Raw genomic sequence first — 23621 nt, forward strand, 5'->3', positions numbered from 1 at the left:
AAAAATAAAAGGGGGGGGGGGGGTGAACAGGAGAGGGGAGGATGCGAAACAGATGCAGCCAGCTCACAACTGCCTTAAACTTTCCCCTTCTGATGACCAGCTGAAGGGACAAAACTGTACTTTCTTATTTCTGAAGCTAAAAGACATAAAGCCCATGGACCAGAGTCAAAAGTTTGGACATTTGCCTCTCTTAAAGCACAGTACTGTTAGTTCAAATGCCTCAGCCAACCACAGCTGATAAGAAGAAAGAAAAGGATGTTCCAGTGACAAAGCCAAGAAAACTAACCGTATCCACATTGAAGAAAATAAGTACAGTACAATTCTTCTGAAAGGCAATAATGCATTTGTCACTTGAAACCTGAAGCAAAATCCAGACTGAACTGAAAACATTTACCCTGCAGAGCTTCAAGTTTCAAAACTAACTGGCATTTGTCAGTATATTTGCAACACAGTAAGGAGAGCTCTGGTCAGGGGTCCCTTTACCTTTAAGGAGAGCTCTGGCCAAGTCCCACCACCACCCAAGAAAGTAAACTTCCTGATCTGACTAGGACATAAAGTCTTGAATTACAGTGGTACCTCGGGTTAAGTACTTAATTCGTTCCAGAGGTCTGTTCTTGACTTGAAACTGTTCTTAAGCTGAAGCACCACTTTAGCTACTGGGGCACTTTAGCTACTGCTGCTGCTGCTGCGCTGCTGGAGCACAATTTCTGTTCTCAACCTGAAGCAAAGTTCTTAACCTGAGGTACTATTTCTGGGTTAGCGGAGTCTGTAACCTGAAGCGTATGTAACCCAAGGTACCACTGTATGCCAAGACTTAATGCATGGGGAAAAGTAGTTAGAGAGGGGAACTTCCAAGTTTCCTAGACTGTCCTTTCTAACCTAACCCGTGCTGACCTTCCTTAGGTGCCAGACTCTTAGGGTTGCTGACCTCAATTCCTATTTTCTACTTCTTCATCCTAACCAGCTGCAATTGTAAACTATGGCATGGCTGAATCAGGTGGAAGAGGCAAGAATAAAAGAAGTGTTACCTATGTGTTTCACAGCTGATGTTGCAACATGGCAGCGTAAAGCAGAACCCCATAAGGACATTAAGTACAGGGTCTAAAATTATGTAGCTGCACCTTGGTCCTGATCAGACCTTGACCTGTTCAGCTTCAGCTAAGGATCACCCTATGTACCTACAGATCATGTCAGGAACCATAGAACTCATTTCACCCAGATGAAATGGAATGCTATTACTATCTATCTATCTATCTATCTATCTATCTATCTATCTATCTATCTATCATCTATCTATCTATCTATCTATCATCTATCTATCATCTATCTATCTATCTATCTATCATCTATCTATCTATCAATATCTATCTATCTATCTATCTATCTATCTATCTATCTATCTATCTAATGTTGAAGGACCCCAGTCAAAGGCGACTATGGAGTTGCGGTACTCATCTCACTCTCAGGACAAGGGAGCCAGCATTTGTCCACAGACAGCTTTCCGGATCATGTGGCCAGCATGACTAAACCGCTTCTGGCACAACGGAACACCATGACGGAAACCAGAGAGCACGGAAACGCCATTTACCTTCCTGCCACAGCAATACCTATTTATCTACTTGCAGCGGTGTGCTTTCGAACTGCTAGGTTGGCAGGAGCTGGGACAGAGTAACGGGAGCTCACTCCATCGCAGGGATTCGAACCGCTGACCTTCTGATCGGCAAGTCCTAGGCTCTGTGGTTTAGACCACAGCGCCACTCACATCCATAATATAAAACATTAGCAGTCATGGTAAAAGAATAAATCCTACGCCAAATACAAGAAACAGCTGAGAATAGAATACTGTAGAATACTGGTGACTTCATCCACCATTCTCTGAAGCAGAATGTGGTTTCCAGTCCACATAGCACATTGGATAATCAGATATGAATTATAGGAGATGGATAATTATGTGTAGTCTTTGCAAAAAAAAAAAAGTGTTAACAAAATCACTCAGGCAACTCATTACTCATACCATGGGATACCATATATGAAATAACAGAAATGTACAAGCAGTCCCCATGTCTTGAGAGAAATTCCCACTCTCCATTGCCACTTCAAGGATGTGGGGAAGAGGGGCATTAGAGGTATTTCTTTATATGGGAACCTAATTTCTTCCTGTTTACTCAAAAAGGTTTCTTATACCAGAGTTTCATAGCAAATGTGAGATTACGTCACACACCACAATAATTTGAATTACTAACAAATACGGCATGCAACTATGGATTTTTTAAAAAAAAATCCTTTTGACAAATGTGTTCTCAGTCTATTTTATGACAGTTCTAGAAGAAAATATTGAAAATATTAAAGATGATAAATATAGCTTTAGCCCAAAGAGATGAGTCACATTTGCTTTTCTTCCTTTAAATGTAATAATATACAGGAATTTAGCAAAGCTGTAGCAAAAGACACAGATGTACAATTGCACAGCTCTTAATCATTTCAATAAGTCTGTCCTGGTAGTGATCTGTGAGGAAAAAGGAAATGGTCTCAAAATGTTTTCTTAGTTCTTGATCTGTTCAGAAATATTTAGGGAGGGAAGGAAATAATATATTTTAATGTCCATAAAAAAAATATTTCTTTTAACTTTGAAAAACTTTACTACACAGCTAACTCAATTGCAGACATTTGGGAACTGACTGAATCATCCTGAGTTTTATATTCAAAGAGGCTGTAATATGCTATAGCTCAGATCAATATCACCTTAGTATTACTCACCTTAGAAACAAAACATTCTGCTATAGCTACAGGATCATTTTCACAATTTTCCAAATCTTGCAGAAGTTCACTAGAAAGAAAGAAAGAAAGAAAGAAAGAAAGAAAGAAAGAAAGAAAGATTGCATTTTTAAAATAAAAATATGGAGAACCACACACTGATATATACCAGCTACAATCAAAATTAGCATTGCACTTGACATAATATTTGAAATAAAGTAGCCTGGTTAATATTATGTCTTGCTATAGGGCTAAGTCCTCATTAGTTATTGGGGTTACTAATATTCTAACACTTCCTTTATTCTTACCCTATCAATAAATTATGCAGCATTTGCCTTCGTTTGCCCAACATGCCTTCACCATTTTGCTTGTACTCTTGCCGCTACCACCAGTTCTGTCTTTCATTAAAAGACAGCCAGTTCTTTTCTGTACTTTCTGACTACAAGAAAGTGGGAGCATGGAACTTGCGCACCTCCACAGCAGCGGAGGAAGCAGCTCGGGAGCCTAGGGGCAGGGGGAGCCACCCATAGGGGCGGGGTGAGGGTGAGGCACACTGCGGGGCCTCCGGAGTCTGCCTGCCTCCTCCCACTCAGCCGCACTACAGCGGGGGGGGGGGGGGTAGGCAGCGGGTGGACCATTTGGGCAGTGCGGAGCCTGCGTATGCCTAAGCGAGATGTGTGGCTCGGAGAGATGTGGCTAAGGAGAAACACAAACACAAGGACAGTGATCCATGCACGTAGCACCCATAGTGCTGCTGTATATTACGGGGCCACATGCCTATCTCTCCCTCTCCTATTGAGGAAGGATTCTCTCTCTAGCCACTTTGGTTGCTACTCCCTTCTCAATTATGTACAAAAACCCTTGAATCACAACGAGGAGAAAAAACATAAGTCATTGCACTGCTTACACTACTTAGGAAAGGTGGAAGAGAGACAGCAAAGTATAAAATGGTTCCTTGCACTAGGCCATACGCTCAAACAACCCTGCCCTGTTGTGTTCATAAGCAGGCTCTCACGTGCGAGCTGTTCTTTTAACTTTTGACACGCTGGTAGCCAAATAGATTTTGACATTAATTGTTCTGTAAGTGGATGCATGCTTATTTTTAAACAAAACTGAGTGAATAATTAGCAGGGTAAGTTTATAAGCTTTACAGCAGATTTAGAGGCACCAAAGATAATCAGGATTGCCACAGTCTCATTCGTCTGCTGTTGGGGAGGAAATATCAAAAGCATCCATCAGTAACTGAACTTACAGTTACAAACCTGATTCTTTGCATTTGACTTAGCAGGCCCTTTGAGATCAGTGAGGTTGTTGCTACGGAGCAGGCATAGGCTTGCAACATCCAGAACAGACTAACACAGTGCACACAGTTGTGCTTTATCTCCACCCCAACTGTTTTGATTTGACTGTGGAAGAAAGAAGCATATGTCTCTGTGTATCATATTTAGCCTAAGCTTCGGCATGTGATCCTAACCATGGTTACTCAGAAATACATTCCACCAACCCCCAGGTAACTGTGAAAACAACCCAGGTGTTATTGTATGCAGGTTGCATACAATGGGCAAGTTGCTGTATATTGGCTAGGAGATGAATGGCAGATTCATCCCAGTGAGACAGGGAATGGCAAGCATTCACACAGCTACACAGCAGCTTATAACGGGGAATGCTGCTTTTGGTTGTAAAATAATGTCAACCAGCAACTCCAGTGAGGAACCTACCTCACATTATGTTCTTTACAAGAGGAGGAAAATGGGTAAATTCTGGGCATTAACTTAAAAGGTCAGTACAGTTGTGCCAAGGGGCATCTTGGCTAGTTATAATAATAATAATAATTTATTATTTGTACCCCGCCCATCTGGCTGGGTTTCCCCAGCCACTCTGGGCGGCTTCCATAGAAACCAAAAAACACTAAAATATCATACATTAAAAACTTCCCTGAACAGGGCTGCCTTAAGATGTCTTCTGAATGTCAGGTAGTTGTTTATCGTTTTGACATCTGATGGGAGGGTGTTCCACAGGGCGGGCGCCACTACCGAAAAGGCCCTCTGCCTGGTTCCCTGTAGCCTTGATCATCTCATTTGAGTGGGTTCCCGGCATCCCTTCACACTTTGTCTCATTGGCTATGTTCTCGTTCCCACATTTCTTTTAAGTCATGGCCTATTTAATCCCTGTCCTTGGTGCCCACAGCTCTGTACTTCCTGTTCCTGCTTACAATTACCCTTTCCTGAAAGAGTTGCATAGTATTGGGGAGGGGGGCTGTTTGTAAAAATATTATTAGGTCCTTGCATCTCAGTAGGATCAAGACATTACAGAATAGTAAAGGGAGGGAATCCCTCCTTTTCTCCCGGTCCATGCAGAATGTTAAATTTTACAAATGAAGAATAGCAAGTGGCTTCAAAGAATTAATAATCCAAAGCTGACTGTCATTTTTCAAATGCCCTGACAAGTCTGTGCTGTGCCTAGTGAACTTCAGGCTGCCAAAAACTGAAAAAGAGAGAGAAATGTAGTAAAAAGTGTAGCAGCCAAAACCACTTAGAGGGCCATTCTTTTACACGTCTTTATCTTTTGATTTAAATTTCATGTTTGTATGCATTGCCTGGCACTACTTAGCAAAGGCTTTTCTTGACAAGAAGCCAATAGGTCAAAGTGGAGAAATCGTTCAATATTGCATGTCTGCAGAAATGACTACATAAAATGTTTTTAAAAGGGGCATACATTTAAAAAGAAGGGGCAGAACCCTATGCCGGCCAACTCTTGATGCAAGATAACAGTTATCTATGCCAGCAGCACTTTACACTAAAGCCCATATTAGATCTTTGACCCTGTATTCCATCGCTCTTTAATTACATAAGCTAAATATGAACATGGAGCACTATTGCAATACAAAGCTACATCGTCAGGTGTTTAATCTCTGGACTAGAAGGGTAGTATTTGTGGGAGAACAAGTGCATGTGCACAACTGAACTGTTTTGGGAACCAACTATGGAGGAATGTGTACTTTTATGCTATCTTCAACTACACCACAAAATCTGACAAAGTAATGACTGGGTATTCAGCTTGTTATCCCCCTGACTCCACGACATTCATCTGCAAAAGCTAATTAGAGGTAGTTAGAAGGTAATTAGAAAAAGAAATGGAAGGGTTCTTCTTACCTTCAATGAAAATAAGCAGTGCAGGAAAATGCAAATAAATGAATAAAAAGAAAACCCCAAACAACACCCAGGACCTCTCTGACTGAAGCAAAAGCTTCCTGCCTAAAGAACTGGTACAGAAACTCACCAGCAGGTATTGACAGATTGGTCTTCCCTTGCTCAGGGCTGCTGTCTGTAAGTTGTTCGGGGCTGATGCCAAAGTGAGAGAAGGTTGCCTTCGACTGACCTTCATTTACGGGGGTTGGAAGCTGAGAGCACTGTTACGCAGTGGTTCCACTCCTTCTTCCTAGGCCATGTCCAGAAAGTGGTGTGGGAGGATGAGAGTTCGGACCCCTGTAGGGTGCCTCAGGGCTCCGTCTTCTCCCTCATGCTTTTCAAAGCCACTGAGAGATATCTTCAGGTGATTTGGGCTGGGTGTTCACCAGTATGCGGATGATACCCAACTCTACCTCTCTTTTAAAACATGCCTCAATCCCTACCCATTCATATGCAGGGCTTATTCCAATGGCACTTGTTCCAATGGCAGTGGGAACTCCCGTAAATGTCTTGTGCTAGCATTTGTTTTCAGATACCTTTAGGGGGACTTTGGTCTGAAGCACCAACCACCCCTATTTTAGTATTACTTTAATATTTAATCTGTTGGGGGGAGTGCACGAATGAACAAAAGCTTAGATTTGTGGTCCCCAGATATGTTTTCATTTAAGTAAAATATTTACTCACCTGTTGAAATGGTAGATATCTTTTATGTTTCCAAACAAAGCTGATCGTTCCTCCATCCCCAAAGAGAGCTTGGATTGGTCAGTGATACAATCAAGGTAATCCTATGAAATAAATGAAAAGAGTTGTCTTAAACATGTCTGCTCTTTTCTTCCTCGGTAAATGGAATTATCTTTAATTGTGGAAGAGGAGTCTGCTCCAGATCAATTTCACTTTATATTACACTAATCCCTTCAGTAGCGCCACACTGAACAGTCCTTCCATTATGGAAAACCACAATACTTATCTGTTCACCAATACCAAAGGAATAAACCCAAAGACTGAATGCTTTGCTGCTCAGACTGTGCACTGCATGTTTTTCAAGCTGCAACGTATTCAGATTTCACCCACAGTGACAGCTTAATTATCTCCATTAATTACTCAATAAGGTCAATGACATCTTCCTATATTGAGCAGGGTTTCTTTTAAAAACAAAGTATCATCACTAAAGCACATTCACTTCATACAGATAAGAGGAGACCTGGAAAAGTATTACCATGTTTCAGAGCTATTGAAAAAGCACTTTTAAAACTCTCAGACACAATGCAATATAAACGCCCTGGTTCCCAGTTTATAAAGAACAAGGTCTCTCTTCTTCTGCAGCCCCCACCTGGTATACTAATGAGAAACTGCATGTGCTTGGGAACATATTGCAGAGAAGATTCATCTGCATGCTATTTAGTTGTGGACATTACATTTTAGGTCACACAAGCAAGAGAGTTATAAACTAATTGGGGAAGATATACTTTAAAACAGTGATTTGCAGGTTACCAGACAGGCCCTTCCAGAACTGTAGTATCAAGAGTGGTTTAACGAATGTTTTTTTCTCTAAAAAAATGTTTAGGGGTACTCTCATTTCCCTACTCATATTGAAATACTGCTCCTCAATGAGACCAAACTTAGATTTACAAAATGTTTAGGGGTGTGCGTACCCCTGTGTCCCCCCAGAAAAAAGCACTGGGTTTAACCATCAGTCTCTCTTCACGAGGATCTCTGGGAATGACAGCTCTAAGAGAGGAATAAGGGTCTCCTAACAGCTCTCAGGACCCATACCCAACTACAGCTCCCATAATTATTTTGGGGAAGCCATGATGGTTTAAAATGGCATCATATTGTTTTAAATCTATGGTGGTAGTGGGGTTTTAGTGTGGAAACTGACTCCATTGAAAAATACTGCTTCAGGAGACTTTGAGTGCCAAAGCTCTCTCATTGGTGTTAGAACTCGAAGTTGTCCTGATATTATGATAATCAAATACCTGTGTGAACTAGCATTAAAACTACTATTTAACACAACAACAAAAGGCCTAGTGTGCTTCCATAACATTTATAAAGAAACTCTGCAGGAGAAAGGAAAACAATAGACTAAGAGTGAGAACAGCTGGAACCATGTTAACAAAACCCTGACATGATCCTGAGCCTGAGGGTTTAGACAACGTGTGGTGGCATTTTACCAATGGCAACACAACATTCCATAGCACCGAATTCAAGGGATTCTGGGAAATGTCAGCTACACCATGAGGATCTTGTTATATAGTAACTGAATTCCAAAACCCACATGAGAGAATCAGATAAAAACAAAGGGGAAACTTATTTGAGAAAAATCACTGGGCATGTTCACAATAGGTTTACTTTTCTAAATAATTTGACCATTTAAACAAACAAGCAAAACAAAATACTGTAGCACCAAGAACAGCACATAAAGATGAACATGAGTTCTTAACCAGTTCTGTCCACATATAAGCAGGTTTTGACTTCCAGCACCGAAGAGCATCACCTAACCAAAATGCAATTTTATATCTACACACCGGGGGCTTTACAACAAGGAAGCTCCATGACATTAAACATTCTGGCATACATGATCTACACCTCTACATTCCATTCCACCCAGCCTCCATTAACTTATGACCTCATCATTAAATCTGTTCTCTTAAAATATGTTTGTGCATTAAGTCATTATAACAATGTCCCGGGGGCTTCCCAAAACTGTGTGTGACCTTTTGTTTTCACTCACAGTTTCCCTTGGAGCAGAGACTTAAGAGGCTTCATGAAGCAGAAAGGATTGCTCCACACACACACACTCTGCAACCTGGGTCAAAAGGGTGGAAAAAATGAGTACAAAACAGGAAAAGCTCATTCCCAGTTGTAATTTCTAACACATATTTGCGTTCAATAGAATGAGATGTAACAAACTGGGCCTGTCCTAACAACAACTACAGACCCACAGCAACCAGCTTTTAAAAAGGGACAAAAACTTATATAGAAACCTTACTACTTTAAAGTGGTTCATAATTTGCTTTTGTAAGAGCAAATGTTGTTTGATGTGAAAAAGAACAAAAGCGGAGGTAGCAAGTGATGTTTTCCTATCATTTCTGTCCCTTGGCGATGCTGGTGAATGCTAATGTGAGTTAGAGTCCAACAATAGTGGGAGGGCACTACTTTGACTAAACCACACTAAAATATCATGAGAATACAGATGCCAATATTGCAATGATACATAATGAAACACACAATATATTGTAATACATAATATCTGTATTGCCGAAGTACCTGATGATTGCTTTATAAGCAGGATAGTCAAGTTATCTGTTGGATATTTGGCACAACCATCAATAGTTTTGGACAAGTATTTGCAAGTGACAATACTGAACTAGTCTACCTAAATTCTGATTCCTGCTCCCCAGACTTCCGGCATCTGGATAGCCACAAGATAATGTCACTGTATAACACTACAAAATAATCTTCAGAGAATTATAAAAGCTTTACTTTGCACAATAAACACTAGGCAGGAAATGGATAAAAAAATAAATAACTGCATCAACAGGGTTAAAGGAGAGTGTGTTATTTCTTCTAACAGAACTTCAATATCCCCTTTCCTCAGTCTGCAGTTCACATCACATGATACAGAGCTACTCGTGAGGCCCTCTGGATGTTTCCCTACCAAACAGCTGATTAGAAGGGTTCCCTGTGCATCTTTCAGGTACGTCTGGGGAACAGGATTGAATAGTACACCTGTGCACAGGTCCACACACCTGTGTGCTTTGCAGAGAGATGCAACTTATACCCTATTGGCAGGGAAGACTTATTTAGCCCAAGGGCCATCATCCCTTCTGGGCTTTTTCACTGGCTAGGTTCAATTCTAATCCTTGTAACCTCCTTTGGGGTAGGTTTGCAGGTATGGCAGAAGGAAATAGGATCTGCCCATGTGATGCCCACCTGGTAGAAACTCTAGCTCACATGGCCCTTAAATGTAAAATGTATGAAGATCTCCGTCAACAATTTTTAGACCATCTACCGTATGTATTCCAACATGGAAACCAGAGACAGAGGTTATACGCTTCTTATTACAGGGGAGAGACCAGGAGCTCACCAAGACAGTAGCTAAGTTCCTCTATCTGATTTTCTGTCGCCGAAGTACGCTACAGGGTCCTGCCCTTGCTGGAGATCCACAAAGATGAAATAGATTGCTCGCCTCTTCTTCCCTTTGGCAAATGACTGTACTGTTGAAATGGTGACAAGATCGCACTGGCCTATTTATTTTGAATGTTTGTATGCGATGCCAATAACGGTTTGATGATGACATTCCCTTCTGGACAACTTTCTGAGGGCCACATGTCAGTGGTGGGCCGGTCCAGGGCAGAGGCAAAAGGCAGAGAATTTAATGTAAATGTTACCTTCGTACAGTAGGCTAGCTTCTACCCACCCACCCCTCTCCATTCTCTATCCAAGTAAGCAAACGGTTCATCAGAGTTCATGGACAAATTCCAGCCAAGCAAAAGCACTTAAGGAGTATATAATGGAGAGGTGGTGAGCAATGTGCATGGAAGGGTCTACAAGTCATAACCACTTTTTCAGCTGGCAGGGGCTGAAAAAAAGTTGTTGGAAAACTCTTAGCAGGCAGTAGGTTGTGAGGGTTGTAGTAAGAGTGTGACAAGAGAAGGAACAAGTCAACTTTCGCATGATCATGAAGTGTAATACAGCAGATGGAACCAAAACAACAACAACAACCCAGTCCCCAGTCGTTGCATCGTTGCATCATGTTATGCCTGGTCATTTAATAGCTCTGCAAACTCAACCTGGAAACAGAAATGTCATTTAGAAATAAACTTGATCTCTCAGTGAGTCTCTGAAGGAAAATGATCAAAGCTATGCAACAAAGATTCTGGGTTTTTTTCTGTTTAAGGATTCTTTGACCCTTTAAGGTCAAACAAAACTGCAGCGGCAAACAATGTCACAGCAGCTGCAAGCATATGAAGCCATAATAAAAAGGCTGGAAACTCCCTAATCGCATAGCTGGCAACCGTCATAATGAAATGGTCTATGAATCTTTATTAAAGCTATCAGAGCCAAGTCTTATTGTCTCCCTGAAATTACAGCAAAACATTCACTGCTCTTTCTGGAGAAGAAAAAGGAGAAATGTTATCTTTTTGTGTTTTATTTATTTTTTGGGGGAAGCACAGGTGTTTTGCCCTTTTTTCTGTGTGTGAGGGGGAGTGTCTTAGCATCACTAGTTTTGAAATGGGTATTTCTTAGTTTCTTAGATTGTCAAATATGCTCCATGGGCATCAAAAGGTTAGGGACCTCTGTTCTATAGCCCAAGCAGCATGATAAACATGGGAATGTCTGAGTTCATAGGTGTAAGCCCCAGATGTAGGAAAGGTTTGGGCATACACTGTGGGTAAGCATAATATAAGCCATACAAAAAAAAATCAATGTGAGAAAAGGACTGTGGCTTTCCCATGCTATTTTCTCAGCCATGTAATAGTGAGGACATCAGATCATTTACTATTCATAGCACTGAGAAGAAAGCCTGTTAAAAGATTACTGTGTCTCGCACATCAACAAAGCTGTATCAACAAAGACACTTCAGCCACAGAAACAGAATATGGGAATTAACTAGATTATTAACACATTTATCACTTGCTATATAAACAGTGCTTACCTGAATTGAGAAACAGGTTTAGCAAGAGGCAATAGATGGGCAATTTTGATCACTTTCACAGACATGGAAACAAAAACAATTCTTTGTTTTTCAATATCTATGTATATATAAAATAGTCCAAGAGTGGGCTTGGTTTAAGCATTTTTGGAAGACTATAGATTAAAAGCCTTTTCCTGCTCTATGAAAAAATATGCAGGGTTACAAAAGATCAGGCTTTATTTCTATACAGCTAGCCTCTTTCCTCAGCATTTCAAAGTTTCAAATTTAAATAAAGCATGTTACAAGAGCAAAAAAAACCATTTCCTTGTGAGATGCTAATGTCAGGAGGCAGAGAACTGAAGCAACGCAAAGTGTTATCCTAGGCTAGTTTTGCTAGAAAAAACCCTTAAAATAATGCTTATCACTACAGATATTTTTGAAACGGCTGTGCAGTCACACCAATATAAATCAATAGCCATGATCAGGACAGCTTAATCGGGTTCAAATCAAATACACTTGAAATAACCAAACTAACAAATTGAATTTCAATAGGGACAAATGTAAGTTTCTACACATAGGCAGGAAGAACCAGCTGCACAAATATAAGATGGGGGTCACATGGCTTGTCAGTAGTACAGTCATACCTCATGTTGTGTCCGCTTCAGGTTGCGTGTTTTTGTCTTGTGTCCCATGGCAACCCAGAAGTACTGGAACGGGTTACTTCTGGGTTTCACCGTTCACGCATGCGCAGAAGCGCCAAATTGCACCACACACCTGCGCAGACGTGGCGCTTTGAGTTGTGGGATTTTCACGTTACGGACGGGCCTCTGGAATGGATCCACTGTACATGTGAAAAGGATCTAGGGGTCTTATTTGACCACAAGTTTAAAATGCATCAACAGTGTGTTGCAGCAGCAAACAAAAACTGCTTAATGCTATTCCAGGCTGCAATCGGATCCCAGCCGCAAAACGAGGTACAACTGTATTAATGACCCTTTCAATCATAAAAAAAAGAACAGTACTGAATCGCTTCCACCTACTTTTCAAGGTGATTTCGTAAATTTAAGGAGGTGATGGGAATCCACAAAACCAATTCATCTAGAATACACAACAACCCTTAATGTCACATTTGTCATTGGCCTCATTATTTCATGTTACTCTAACAAGAAATATAGCTCTGCATGTTGCAAAACTATGCTATCCCATCTATAAAATCTATTAAACCATAGTTTACTACCTACAGAGAAGAAAAACCATGCTTCTTGACCCAGTCCAGACTTCCCTATCCACTTGAAAGGTTCAAAACATAACCATAACAATGTCAGATACCCCAGGTATTATATGTGGGGGAAAGGAAAAGATCTCTTGAATTTAACCCATGGGGATACTCTTTGGAAAGCATTCCTGCCAAGGTATCCTACTGTGGGTGAACCTCAGTCCAGGGCAAGCTGGGTCGCTACACTAACCAAGAGCAATACATTTTGGAAGTCAGATTTTGTATTTTGCAATGGTAATTCATAAGGAGGTCTCCATAATGTATTCTAGACCCTTCTAGGGACATCCTGCACAGGCTTATCAAGAAGAAAACAGTTGTGCAAAATGGCTAGTTGACAATTCTACAAGCAGCAACCTGCTTACAATAAGATAAAATAATTAGAACACTACTGCCACCAAACTTACACTCTGTTTATTTATGTTTCTCTAAAGCAGCAGCATCATTTAGTTTTGTTACAGGAATAATTTCTGGGGTGGGGGGGTGGGGCTAACCAGTTGTCCCGTATATTTCATTTAACATTCTTTTCCCTTCCTTCCTAATAAAAGAACCAGAGATTTCCAAAAGCTGAAACAGATTAACTCTCACCCTTTTTAATCTATTTTGATTTGCATACACAATAGTGCTTGCTAGTCAACCAACCAACCGTTTGGTTGAGTGATCCATTCATTGCTAACAAGAGCAGCAAGTACAATAGTGTTAATCTTCTGGGGCAATTCTATAGCTCAATACAGTTAGGAGTGCCAGCAAACTGTCTTTTCCACTCAGAAAGTGTATAAAAAAAAGATTAAGGGAGGATCTGTAGAGCATTCATTTATATTACTGAAGAATTACGTACCAATTTGTGTTGTGGCATCCCACCCAGCTGTTGAAATCAGCTTTGAGCTATTACAGGCAACTTTGAAATATTCTCCAATGGTCAGGATTAATAAACTGGCATAGTTACTTTTGACTATTGGTGTACATCCGGGGTGGGTGTGTGTGTGTGACAAAGATCCAGTTTTGCTGAGTTTCTGCCAACCGAGGCAGAAACAGAAAAACACCAAAGATCTGGAATGATGCAGCCATCTCCTTCCCAGTGGTGCTTGACCTGGACCTCCAAGCGCATCCTCTGCCCAGACCAGCAACCTATTCACACCAACATAATCACAGCTACAGAAGAAGACTGAGCGGTAACATTTCATTGGAACACAACTTGTAATGATGTCTAAGAATCATATGCTCATCAATGTTAATCATCACTAACACTTCAAGGGCATACAGCCAATACAGGATTAAACCCTGTTCTCCTGCCCATTGGCTGACATCACTGTGCGGAAACAACATGGTAGGCCAAGGTTGACTGACAGGCTGGTGTTTCCTCACTCCTGCACTAGCAGGTTATGCCCCATTCAGTCACTGCTACTCTGCATTGCAGAGGGTGTCCTGTGGGGAGCCTGCAGTATTTAAAGCCCTGCATGAGCAAGGAGTACGCCATGAGTATAGCAGGGTCCTTGCTGAAGACCCTCACCCTCTAACATGTGGAAGGTGGCTTGGTTGGGTGGCAGGGACACCTCAGAGTGTCCTGGGGGCGAAATGAGTACATTCACTCTCTCCCTCATCATAGGTAAAGGTAAAGGGACCCCTGACCATTAGGTCCAGTCGTGGCCGACTCTGGGGTTGCGGCGCTCATCTTGTTTTATTGGCCAAGGGAGCCAGCGTTTGTACGCAGACAGCTTCCGGGTCATGTGGCCAGCATGACTAAGATGCTTCTGGCAAACCAGAGCAGCACATGGAAACACCGTTTACCTTCCCGCCGGAGTGGTACCTATTTATCTACTTGCACTTTGATGTGCTTTCGAACTGCTAGGTTGGCAGGAGCAGGGACCGAGCAACAGGAGCTCACCCCGTTGTGGGGATTCGAACCGCCGACCTTATCAGCAAGTCCTAGGCTCTGTGGTTTAACCCACAGTGCCACCCGCGTCCCAACTCCCTCATCATAGCACCCCTTTAATGCTTGAATAGGGCTATGGCAGAAATTGCTAACCTGGGGCTCTCCCAAACATTGCTGGGATCCAGCTCCCATCAGCCCCAGCCAGGATGGTTAGGAACAAAGGGAGCTGCCAGCAGCTTCTAAGATTAGCCACCCCTAAGCCATGAGCTCACCAAATTTTGAAACCAGGTTCTGAAACAGTTGAAAATCTTGGTTAAGAATGAATGGGGTTCGTCTTAATTTTTCTAAGCTGTCTTAAAAACACCACCACACAATTCATGGAGCACAGGGCAAATGAAACACCTGAGTCTAGCAGTGCTAGAGGATATACCTATCAATCTGTGTTTGCTTCTCTGTCCTACAGATTTCATATAACCTTGTCAGCAAATATTTTTTAAGGCTCAACTGCCCTCAAAAAACAGTAATGCCTACCTCTGCATATGTTGTAATGCGCCTGTGGCTTCGAAGGGCATAATTATTCAAGTGTGCACCTAGTCTTTCGAGCTGCGTATACGTTCAAAGAGAAAATGTGAGGTGGGAGACTGGATTCTGTGGCCACAATAGCAGTCCTTCCTTTTCCAGGTGATATGAAATACTTTAATCACACCATGGAGAATGCCATCTTACTTCTAATTAGCTACTAGATGATTATACCACTTGTCATACAGCTAAGCATGTTCATGACTGCCTTCCCAGGAGGCCAAAGCGAAGGTAAAGCCTCTACCATTTTAGCTGCTTCTGACAAAGTCAAGCCGATTGCCACAGGGCAGACACTGCCCTGCATTTTTGCTTGCTCTAGAGACTACTTTCTGGGATAAAGCATGCTGCATGGGCAAAGTAAATTCCTAAGAACGATAGTTGACCCCAAATATGAGGCAGCATACAAAAAAAGGGAGCAGAGTTGTACTCTTTTAGGAAGTCAGAGGGAAAGAAGCCCCAAGACGAGAGGAATCGTGTAGTGAAACCGCCGTTAATACTGGCAACCATGTAAGGCACTACCCACATGCCACATTTACTAAAACTCCTCAGCAGGGGCTCAGCTAACAGCTAAAAAGCAAGAACAGTCAGTGCAATGTTTTTTCAGACATGGCCTTTTAAAAGCCATGTGGTGTCTTCAGCATCAGTAACTGAGGAACATTTCAAAAATCTCAGCACATGTACAAATGCATAAGACACTATGTTCTTCTCAGTCTCTATCTGAGCATGGTTATTGCTACTCCAATTCTTAACTACTCCTCAAAAATAAGAAGGGGCAGAAAAGGGATACCACCAAAAGGTGTATTTAATTCTCATGGAGATCTGTAATAAACCAGGTCTAAAATTATGACTCTTCCTTTATGCCAAATATGTTCCTACCTTCCATTAGAATCTCAAGAAAATATAGTTTTAGAGTGAATTGAGAGTCACTACTAAGTAGACAGCTAGCGAGAAATGCCTCTACCATCACATAAATTAATCTTAGCAGGAAGCACTAAAATTGCGGGAGGAATTGGTGATATCGTTCAGGACACAGAAGGTCACCCATTCAAGCTTCACGTGCCTCTTTCCTTTTGCAGCCTCTCCACTGTTTAAAAAGAGACAGAAGGGGGACTGAAAGGTTAAAGTGGGAAGGAGAGAGCAAAGCCAAATTGTGAGCCCTGAAGCATACAGACCCCCTGTAATTCAAACATGTCTAAGCTGCCCTAAGCCTTGATGAACTGCTGCAGGATGTTTTGTCTCCTGCATGTTGCAACACTGTCAGAAGGGCATCAAAACCAGCAGAATTTCCCATAATTTGGATAAAGCGGCGTCTTCCAGCAATAGTAGTGTCAGTGAGCCTCCCTCTCCACTGGCAGAGAAGCATTGTACGCCTTCCCAAGGCTACTTGGGAAGGAAATGTAAGATTGCAGCTTACACCAAATATAGCATTATTTTTTAAAAAAGAAATTCTCCAATATCCAGCACTGGAGGTCACCAATGTTATCTCTTAACATGTGCTCATGTTTCCAACTGAAAAACTGGCAGTTATTTTATGCTCTATAAGTTAGTAAACACTGTTTTTATTGTGAAAATAAGAAGATTTGAAAACTGGGTTAGCAGCTGTATTGAAATTTCTAAACCCTATTCAGATCTATGCAGGACAAGTATGTTGGACATAAGAATTGCTCGCTTTAGCAGTTTTATTTCATTCTTGTTTAAGAACCTTTAAAATGCCTTCCATATAGATGATTTTTACTATAAACCAGCAGTTAAAGAACTTAATGCAACTGTGCAGGAAAAGACTTGTTTCTGGGGATTATTTTTTTTTTAAAGAAAACATGCCTTTGTATATCAAACCTTGATAATCTTTTTTACCTTGCTGTCTGCTTTTTTGTGTCATCATCAGACTAGTATTTTCTTTTCCGGATTAGTGATGTACTTAACAGAGAGAATTGCCCGAAGCTACACATTATAAGATTTCCAGATTACGTGTTTGTCTCTATGATTTGTGTCTGCACTGGACAAGAGGCCAAAGAATCATAACTGACAAAGCAATAAATAAAAAATAGTTCACCTAGGAGCATGGATAGGGGAACATTTGGAAGAGCTGGTCACACATTCAAGAATTCCACATTATACCAAAAAGAACATTCAAATTCCACATTTGTTTGATCATAGAGAGAACTGGATGTGATATGTGTGGTATTAATACTCAGCAGAGGCAGGAAGTTTCTGGTCACTGGTGGAGTTCCGTCTCCCTTGGCCACTCAAGGTTTATGATATCCTTGTGGCTGGAGGCCCACTGCTGCACCTAAAAGTAGGAGCACCTTTCACTAGCTCTACATAATGAGGAAAACATGGGGTGTGTGCACATCCCAGCATCTTTGCTGCGGGTGATGGTAGAAGAAAACAGCTCAGAATACCAAGTACCATTTTAGAGAAACCGTAGAGATTCATGAGAGATTCTATGAACACTGGAACAGGAGCAGTTTATAAACCCTGATGACAAAGAGAAATGGGTTGAGGGCAAAACTATTCAAGAGATTTTGAAAACATGGTACAGTCGATGCTAGAAAATATCTAGCAAACAATGAACGATTTTGTAAAACCCTACTACAGGAGCTACTACCAGCAATTCATTTTGCCTGTCCAGGAAGACACCTCTACAAATAGGAATTATGCTGCTGCCCCAATATCATAACTGACAAGAGCATTTATTCACCCACAGAAAGCTGACTGAGCTGCCCACCACAACATACCCATTCAGTGCAAGACTTGCAATAAAGCCACATGCTCTTGGTATTGTTTGCAAGAGGATTTATTTTGCACATTGTCCATCCCATTAGGGTTTAAGAGTGATCCACTTACCTTCATAATACTTTTTAAATCCTGCACATACGTCCTCTCTGTCTCCAGGATTTCTTGGACCACTCTGTCAACGTACAGGAGCTTTGGGCTTGGAGGCTCAGCGATCAAGGACATGACACAGTTTCTGCTACTTTCCTTAGATTCAGCTCTCCGTGGCATACTGGGCCTTCTCCCAAGACTTCCGTCAGAGGCCTGCTCCTTTGGAGGGTTGTTTTCTCTCAGCTCCTTGCTGGAAAATCGCTGGGCCGGGCTCAGCTCTAGCTTTATGGCCCCTGCTTCCTTATCCTGGTTGAATAAGCCCAGGTGGTTGTTTGAAACTAGCGTTGTTCTGCTGCCAAAGGAACAGTGGCTATCCCTGGAGGATGCAGAAGATGAGGTGGAGCTGAAGCTGACAGGACGGTCACTGTCTGACAGTTCCATGGTCTTAATCCCACAGTAGTGGAAGTGTCCGTCTTCTCTGTGCAGGCTCTCCCCTGTTGTCTTGGGGGCCGTGCCTACCATCACAGGAGGCGGCACGGCAAGAGGCAAATGGTAGCCATCTGTAAGGGGAGGAAAAAGAAACAATGCCTTTGTTAAATGAAGCGTCATTATCATTGAGTCTCCTCCCCAAAAAGGGAGACGTCCAACCTGCTTACCTTTGACAGCTATTTGAAATCATCACTCACAGTCCCAATTTACTATAATAAACCGGCTTCCCTAGAGTCTCTCCCTAGACACTTCCTTCAGGCCTATATAAACAGCCATTTGACTGATTGCTTGTACTGAGAAAGCATACCTTACAGCAGGCATGTCCAAATTCCATTTAACAGGCCGAATGCGGCCCGCCGGTCGGTTTAATCAGGCCCCAGTGGCAGTTTATTTCCTGGGGTAAAATCCTAAAAAAACCCTCAAGAACTTCAACCCTAAAAAAAGCTCAACAATTTCAGTCCTAATAAAAACTCAACAACAACCTCAATCCTAAAAAAAGGGTTAACAACTTTGGTCGAGCCTTCACTTCATCAAATCTGGCCCTCTTTGAAAAAAGGACACCACTGCCTTACAGGTAAGGAAAGTTGGCAAATAAGCTAGTGAAACATTTGGTGGGCTAGTAACAGTTGTAAACTGGTTTGTAGAATTTCTTTGTATGTTTTCCACTGTACTCTTTTCCTCTCTCTTTCCTTCTTGATACTGTATGTGGACAGGAGAGCTTTCAGATTTAAGTTTTATCTTTATATATGGGGATGAGATTCTATTCCACCCCTCTTGTTTGGAGAAGGAACACTCAAATTAGACAGTTGAAGATCTCTTGGCATACTATTTACTGGATATATCTTCTATTTTACATGTGTAAGTAATTGCTTAGCCTGTTCACAGCGACATTACAAATTCATTAGGTTTTCATACTTTAATTTAAAATGGGTGGGAGAAGAAGAAGAAGAATATATGTACTTAAATAATAAATTTGTGAAAACTTTAAGGTGTGGACAACACTTTCTCAACCGAGTAAGCAAAAACCCTGATCCACCATGCTGGAGTGGGCTTGGAGGAATTGGGAAGACACTACCACCGAAATGAAGTGTTTTCAGAGAAGGGATGAGCCAGCACAGGATCTGCCCATATGCCACCAAGCAACAGAATTGATCTGAGTCCCTTTGGTGCACTAGACTGGGAGCTGGAACAGCAGAACAGTCTCTGTTCTCCACACTCTGCCCTGGCTGCTGCTAGCAGTGAAACTGCAGAAGGATGGCTGTGGCTATGATGCTCCATTAAGCCTCACCATTGCACTCTTGCACAGCTCTCTCTCTCTCTGTGCCCAAGAAATAATACAAATATAATGTTTTTTGTGATTAGCAACCAAAATTATTACAAAAATTAGTATATGCAGCTTCAGTGAAAAAGGAGTAATTTTCCTTGGTTTCTGATAAAGAAATATGTATGTGTGTTATCAGCATTAAAAACACCCCTAAAACCAGAATAAAAATACACTGCAGATTTAGACTGGCTTGAAACCTGGATAAATAAGATAACTGGGGAAGTCTTCCGTTAATTTATCACAAAGACGTATAACTTAAAATCTGTGACAAAGGACACCTGATTAGCTGCCTTAGCTGAGGCAGAAAGAGTTCCTGTTTCTTTCAATCACTTTGTAGTCCTTCTTCCTGTTTCACTGATACGCTGTCTCACTTACAGATAACCTGAATGAACTAGTAAGTCATGTTTACTTTGTCAACACTGCACAGTTCAGTAATATAAACTATAGAAAAGGAAGCAAAGACTCCTCAGGAGGGGCCACATTTAAGGCAATACAATCAAAAAGGAAGATATTGTGCAATGTGAGATCTTGATCGTTTTTTACAACCACTTAGCTTTAATTAAGTTGTAATGTGCTCTGCTCTTAAAAGCCTTCAAGTTAGAGGACCTTGACCCAGGGTTTAGGACAGGGATGGAGAACCTGAGACCTGCAGATGTTGCTGGACTCCAGCTCTCATCAGCTAGCATGGCAAATGGTCAAGGATGGTGGGAGGTGTACTATATAGGAACATCTGGAGAGCCACAGGTTCCCTAACAGCATGAAAGCTCTGCAGCCAAATTCATGGGATCTGAATATTACAAAGCTGTGTCTGAAAAATTAAAAACTAACAGGTATTGAGGAGATGTCCATCAAACTTGCAGATGACACCAAACTGGGAGGGGTAACCGATGCTGCATTAAAGATGACCTTAACAGATTGGAGAACTGGCTCAAAACTAACAAAATGAATTTCAATAAGGACAAATGTAAGGTTCTACACTTAGGCTTCACAAATATAATGGGGGACACATGGCTTGCCAGTAGTACATGTGAACAGGATCTAGGGGTCTTAGTAGACCACAAGCTTAATATCGCACTAGTGCGATGCAGCAGTGGGGAAAAGCTATTCTAGGCTGCATCAACAGAAATATTGTGTCCCAATCAAGGGAAGCAATAATACCACTCTATTTTGCCTTCGTCAGGCCACACCTGGAGTACTGTGTCCAGTTCTGGGCACCACAATTTAAGGATATTGACAAGTTGGAATGTGTGCAGAGCAGGGCAACCAAGATGATAAAGAGGCTGGAAACCAAGCCTTATGAGGAACAGCTGAGGGAATAGGGTATGTTTAGCCTGGAAAAGAGGAGACTGGGAGCAAATATGACAGCCATCTTTAAATATCTAAAGTGCTGTCACATAGAGGATGGAGCAAGTTCTGGAGGGTAGGTCCTGAATCAATGGATTCAAGTTACAAGAAATGAGATTCCGACTAAACAGCAGGAAGAACTTTCTGACAGTAAGAGATGTTCAACAGACTTCAATGAGAGGTGTTGACTCTCCTTCCTAGGAGTTTTTAAGCAGAGGTTGGGTGGCTATCGGTCATGCATGATCCAGTTGAGATTCCTGCATTGCAGGGGGCTGGACAAGATGATTCTCAAGGTCATAGTAGCAAAGGAAACTTGCTTATGCCAGGCCAGACCATTTAGTCAAGTAGCTCAGTGTTGTGATTGGCAGCATCTTTCCAATGCCATAGGCAGAGGTCCATCACCTGCAACCCAACCATTTAACTGGAGAGGCTAAGGATTTAGCCTGGGGCCTTCTGCATACTGCAATGGTCCTTTCTTTTGTCCTGTCTTAGAGGCCTTTAAGTAGGGGAGACCTGGCCCAAGGAAAGCAGTAAGTGACACAGAAATTTTTAGTTCAGGTGGATATCCAGGTCTGCTGCTGAATGGTAATGCATAGAGGCAACATTTGTTGCAAAAAATAATGTTACGATCATAAATATATGTGAGTCTTTAAGGAGATCTAGAATTCTAATAAACGTTAGACCAAAAGAACAGGATGCTGCATTTTATGGTCTATGAGATCCCTTTAAACACTGTAATCCCATGGTACATACCTCTGCAGAAAGCATATTTCAGTGGAAATACCCAAGGTGCTTGACATGTGGTTGCTGCAGAAAATGGATGTTTGTGTCAAGCAAATTGTCCTACTTTATAAGATTTGGTTAGGCTTAACATTTCATTCCCCCAAATTCTGCCACCCTGCTCCATATCACTGGCTGCCAGTTGTAGAGGCAAGGAAGTATTGGGGTAAATCTGGCAAAATTATACTGGAGTGGGGGTGGGTAACAAGACGACAGCATTTTGGGCAACAGGTTTTTATCAAACATTAAATCCATTTTCACCCTTTTATTGTGCACTGGGGCAGGGGGAAGAATGCCAGCTCTATATGCTTTCATAGATCTACAACTGACAGGGCTATGGTTTGGTTTGTGCAAGCTAAGCAATGGAAAGAGGGCTAATTGCATGTTTATCAACACTCACAGATAAATGTGTTTCAGCAACATGATCCCTTTCTTGCCCATACCTTTCCACAAATGTAGTTAAGCTCCCCACCCTGTCTGGCCTACTGCCTGTGAAGGCACATACCGCTGATATGCCAACAAGAGACTTTAAACACAAACAAATGCACAGAGTGAACTAGAGAGACAGTGTTACAATATCAGGCTGGGAAATGCACTCACAGGTAACTTTAGTACTAGAAACTGTATGTTGCAAGATCAAATATGAAAAAATAAGTTTCCCATGGTTAATAGTCTAATATTAACTTACATGAGGTTTTGATATCAAGCATGCCACATTCAGGTTTTTGCCATTCATTATGCATTTTAGGAGATGCTGATGCTTTCGATGGTTATGCTGACAGCAATCACTGAAAGCGCTCTTATTTCTGACAATTTCAAAGGTCAAAATAATGTAGCTTGATAAATCTAACAGTGCCACATTTGAGACTTCACACTCATTTGCATTCCTTATACTAATTGGTGAAACTACATGCGGACATCTGCATCCCACATTAAAGCACACGATTCATGCTGTTGCCTCCCTGAAACACTTAATTTTAAAATTATTATCCACATAATCAGCATTACACCACTAAATAATTATCATTCATTCCACATGAAATCAAATGTTAATCTGAGCTATTTCCATTCTTAATAATTTAATTAGGGAGCTTTTAAGCAATTAAGGTCATGCTGCTGCACAACACAAGAGTAAAAAAGGTTGCTTGTAAAAAGTTGTAATCAAATTTTATTTGAAAGGTAAGGACGACATGCTCCAGAGCTTGACCACCTTACAGTGCGCACACACTCACAGATGCTGTTACTGTCACAGAAACTTCCCACACAGATACGGCACTCTGTCCTGAACATAGATGACATCAAACACCACTTTGCATAGGCAGCATGGGCAGTTTAGCTGCAATGTAATAAAAAACAAACAAACCACAATCATCTTCAACAGTCTTCAAACAGGGCCACTAAAACTGTATTCATTACAGCATACAAAGCAAATTCAGCACACTACAGAAATATTCAACAGCCCATTCAAGAACTGCAAAACCTGCAGCCAGTGATGGGCTCCTTTCAAATGCTCCCAAATGCCCTACAAACTCGCCCACCAGTTTGCCTTTTGT

At 41.5% G+C, this 23621-nt stretch overlaps 1 protein-coding gene across 4 annotated transcripts in view; it reads right to left on the bottom strand.

The window, feature by feature from the left end:
• The window catches only part of PLEKHG1 (pleckstrin homology and RhoGEF domain containing G1), a 101297-nt gene that overhangs the window by 19587 nt on the left and 58089 nt on the right, over positions 1–23621 (bottom strand). For all 4 annotated transcript variants that reach the window (XM_028723660.2, XM_028723658.2, XM_028723661.2 and 1 more), the window contains 3 exons: positions 18153–18691; positions 6627–6727; positions 2758–2827 (listed from right to left, as the gene is read on the bottom strand). In XM_028723660.2, coding sequence (XP_028579493.2) covers positions 2758–2827; positions 6627–6727; positions 18153–18691 — 710 coding nt within the window. The remainder of the gene's footprint in view (positions 1–2757; positions 2828–6626; positions 6728–18152; positions 18692–23621) is intronic.

This window comes from Podarcis muralis, chromosome 3 (genome assembly GCF_964188315.1).
Source record: "Podarcis muralis chromosome 3, rPodMur119.hap1.1, whole genome shotgun sequence".
Taxonomy (NCBI): Eukaryota; Metazoa; Chordata; class Lepidosauria; order Squamata; family Lacertidae; genus Podarcis; species Podarcis muralis.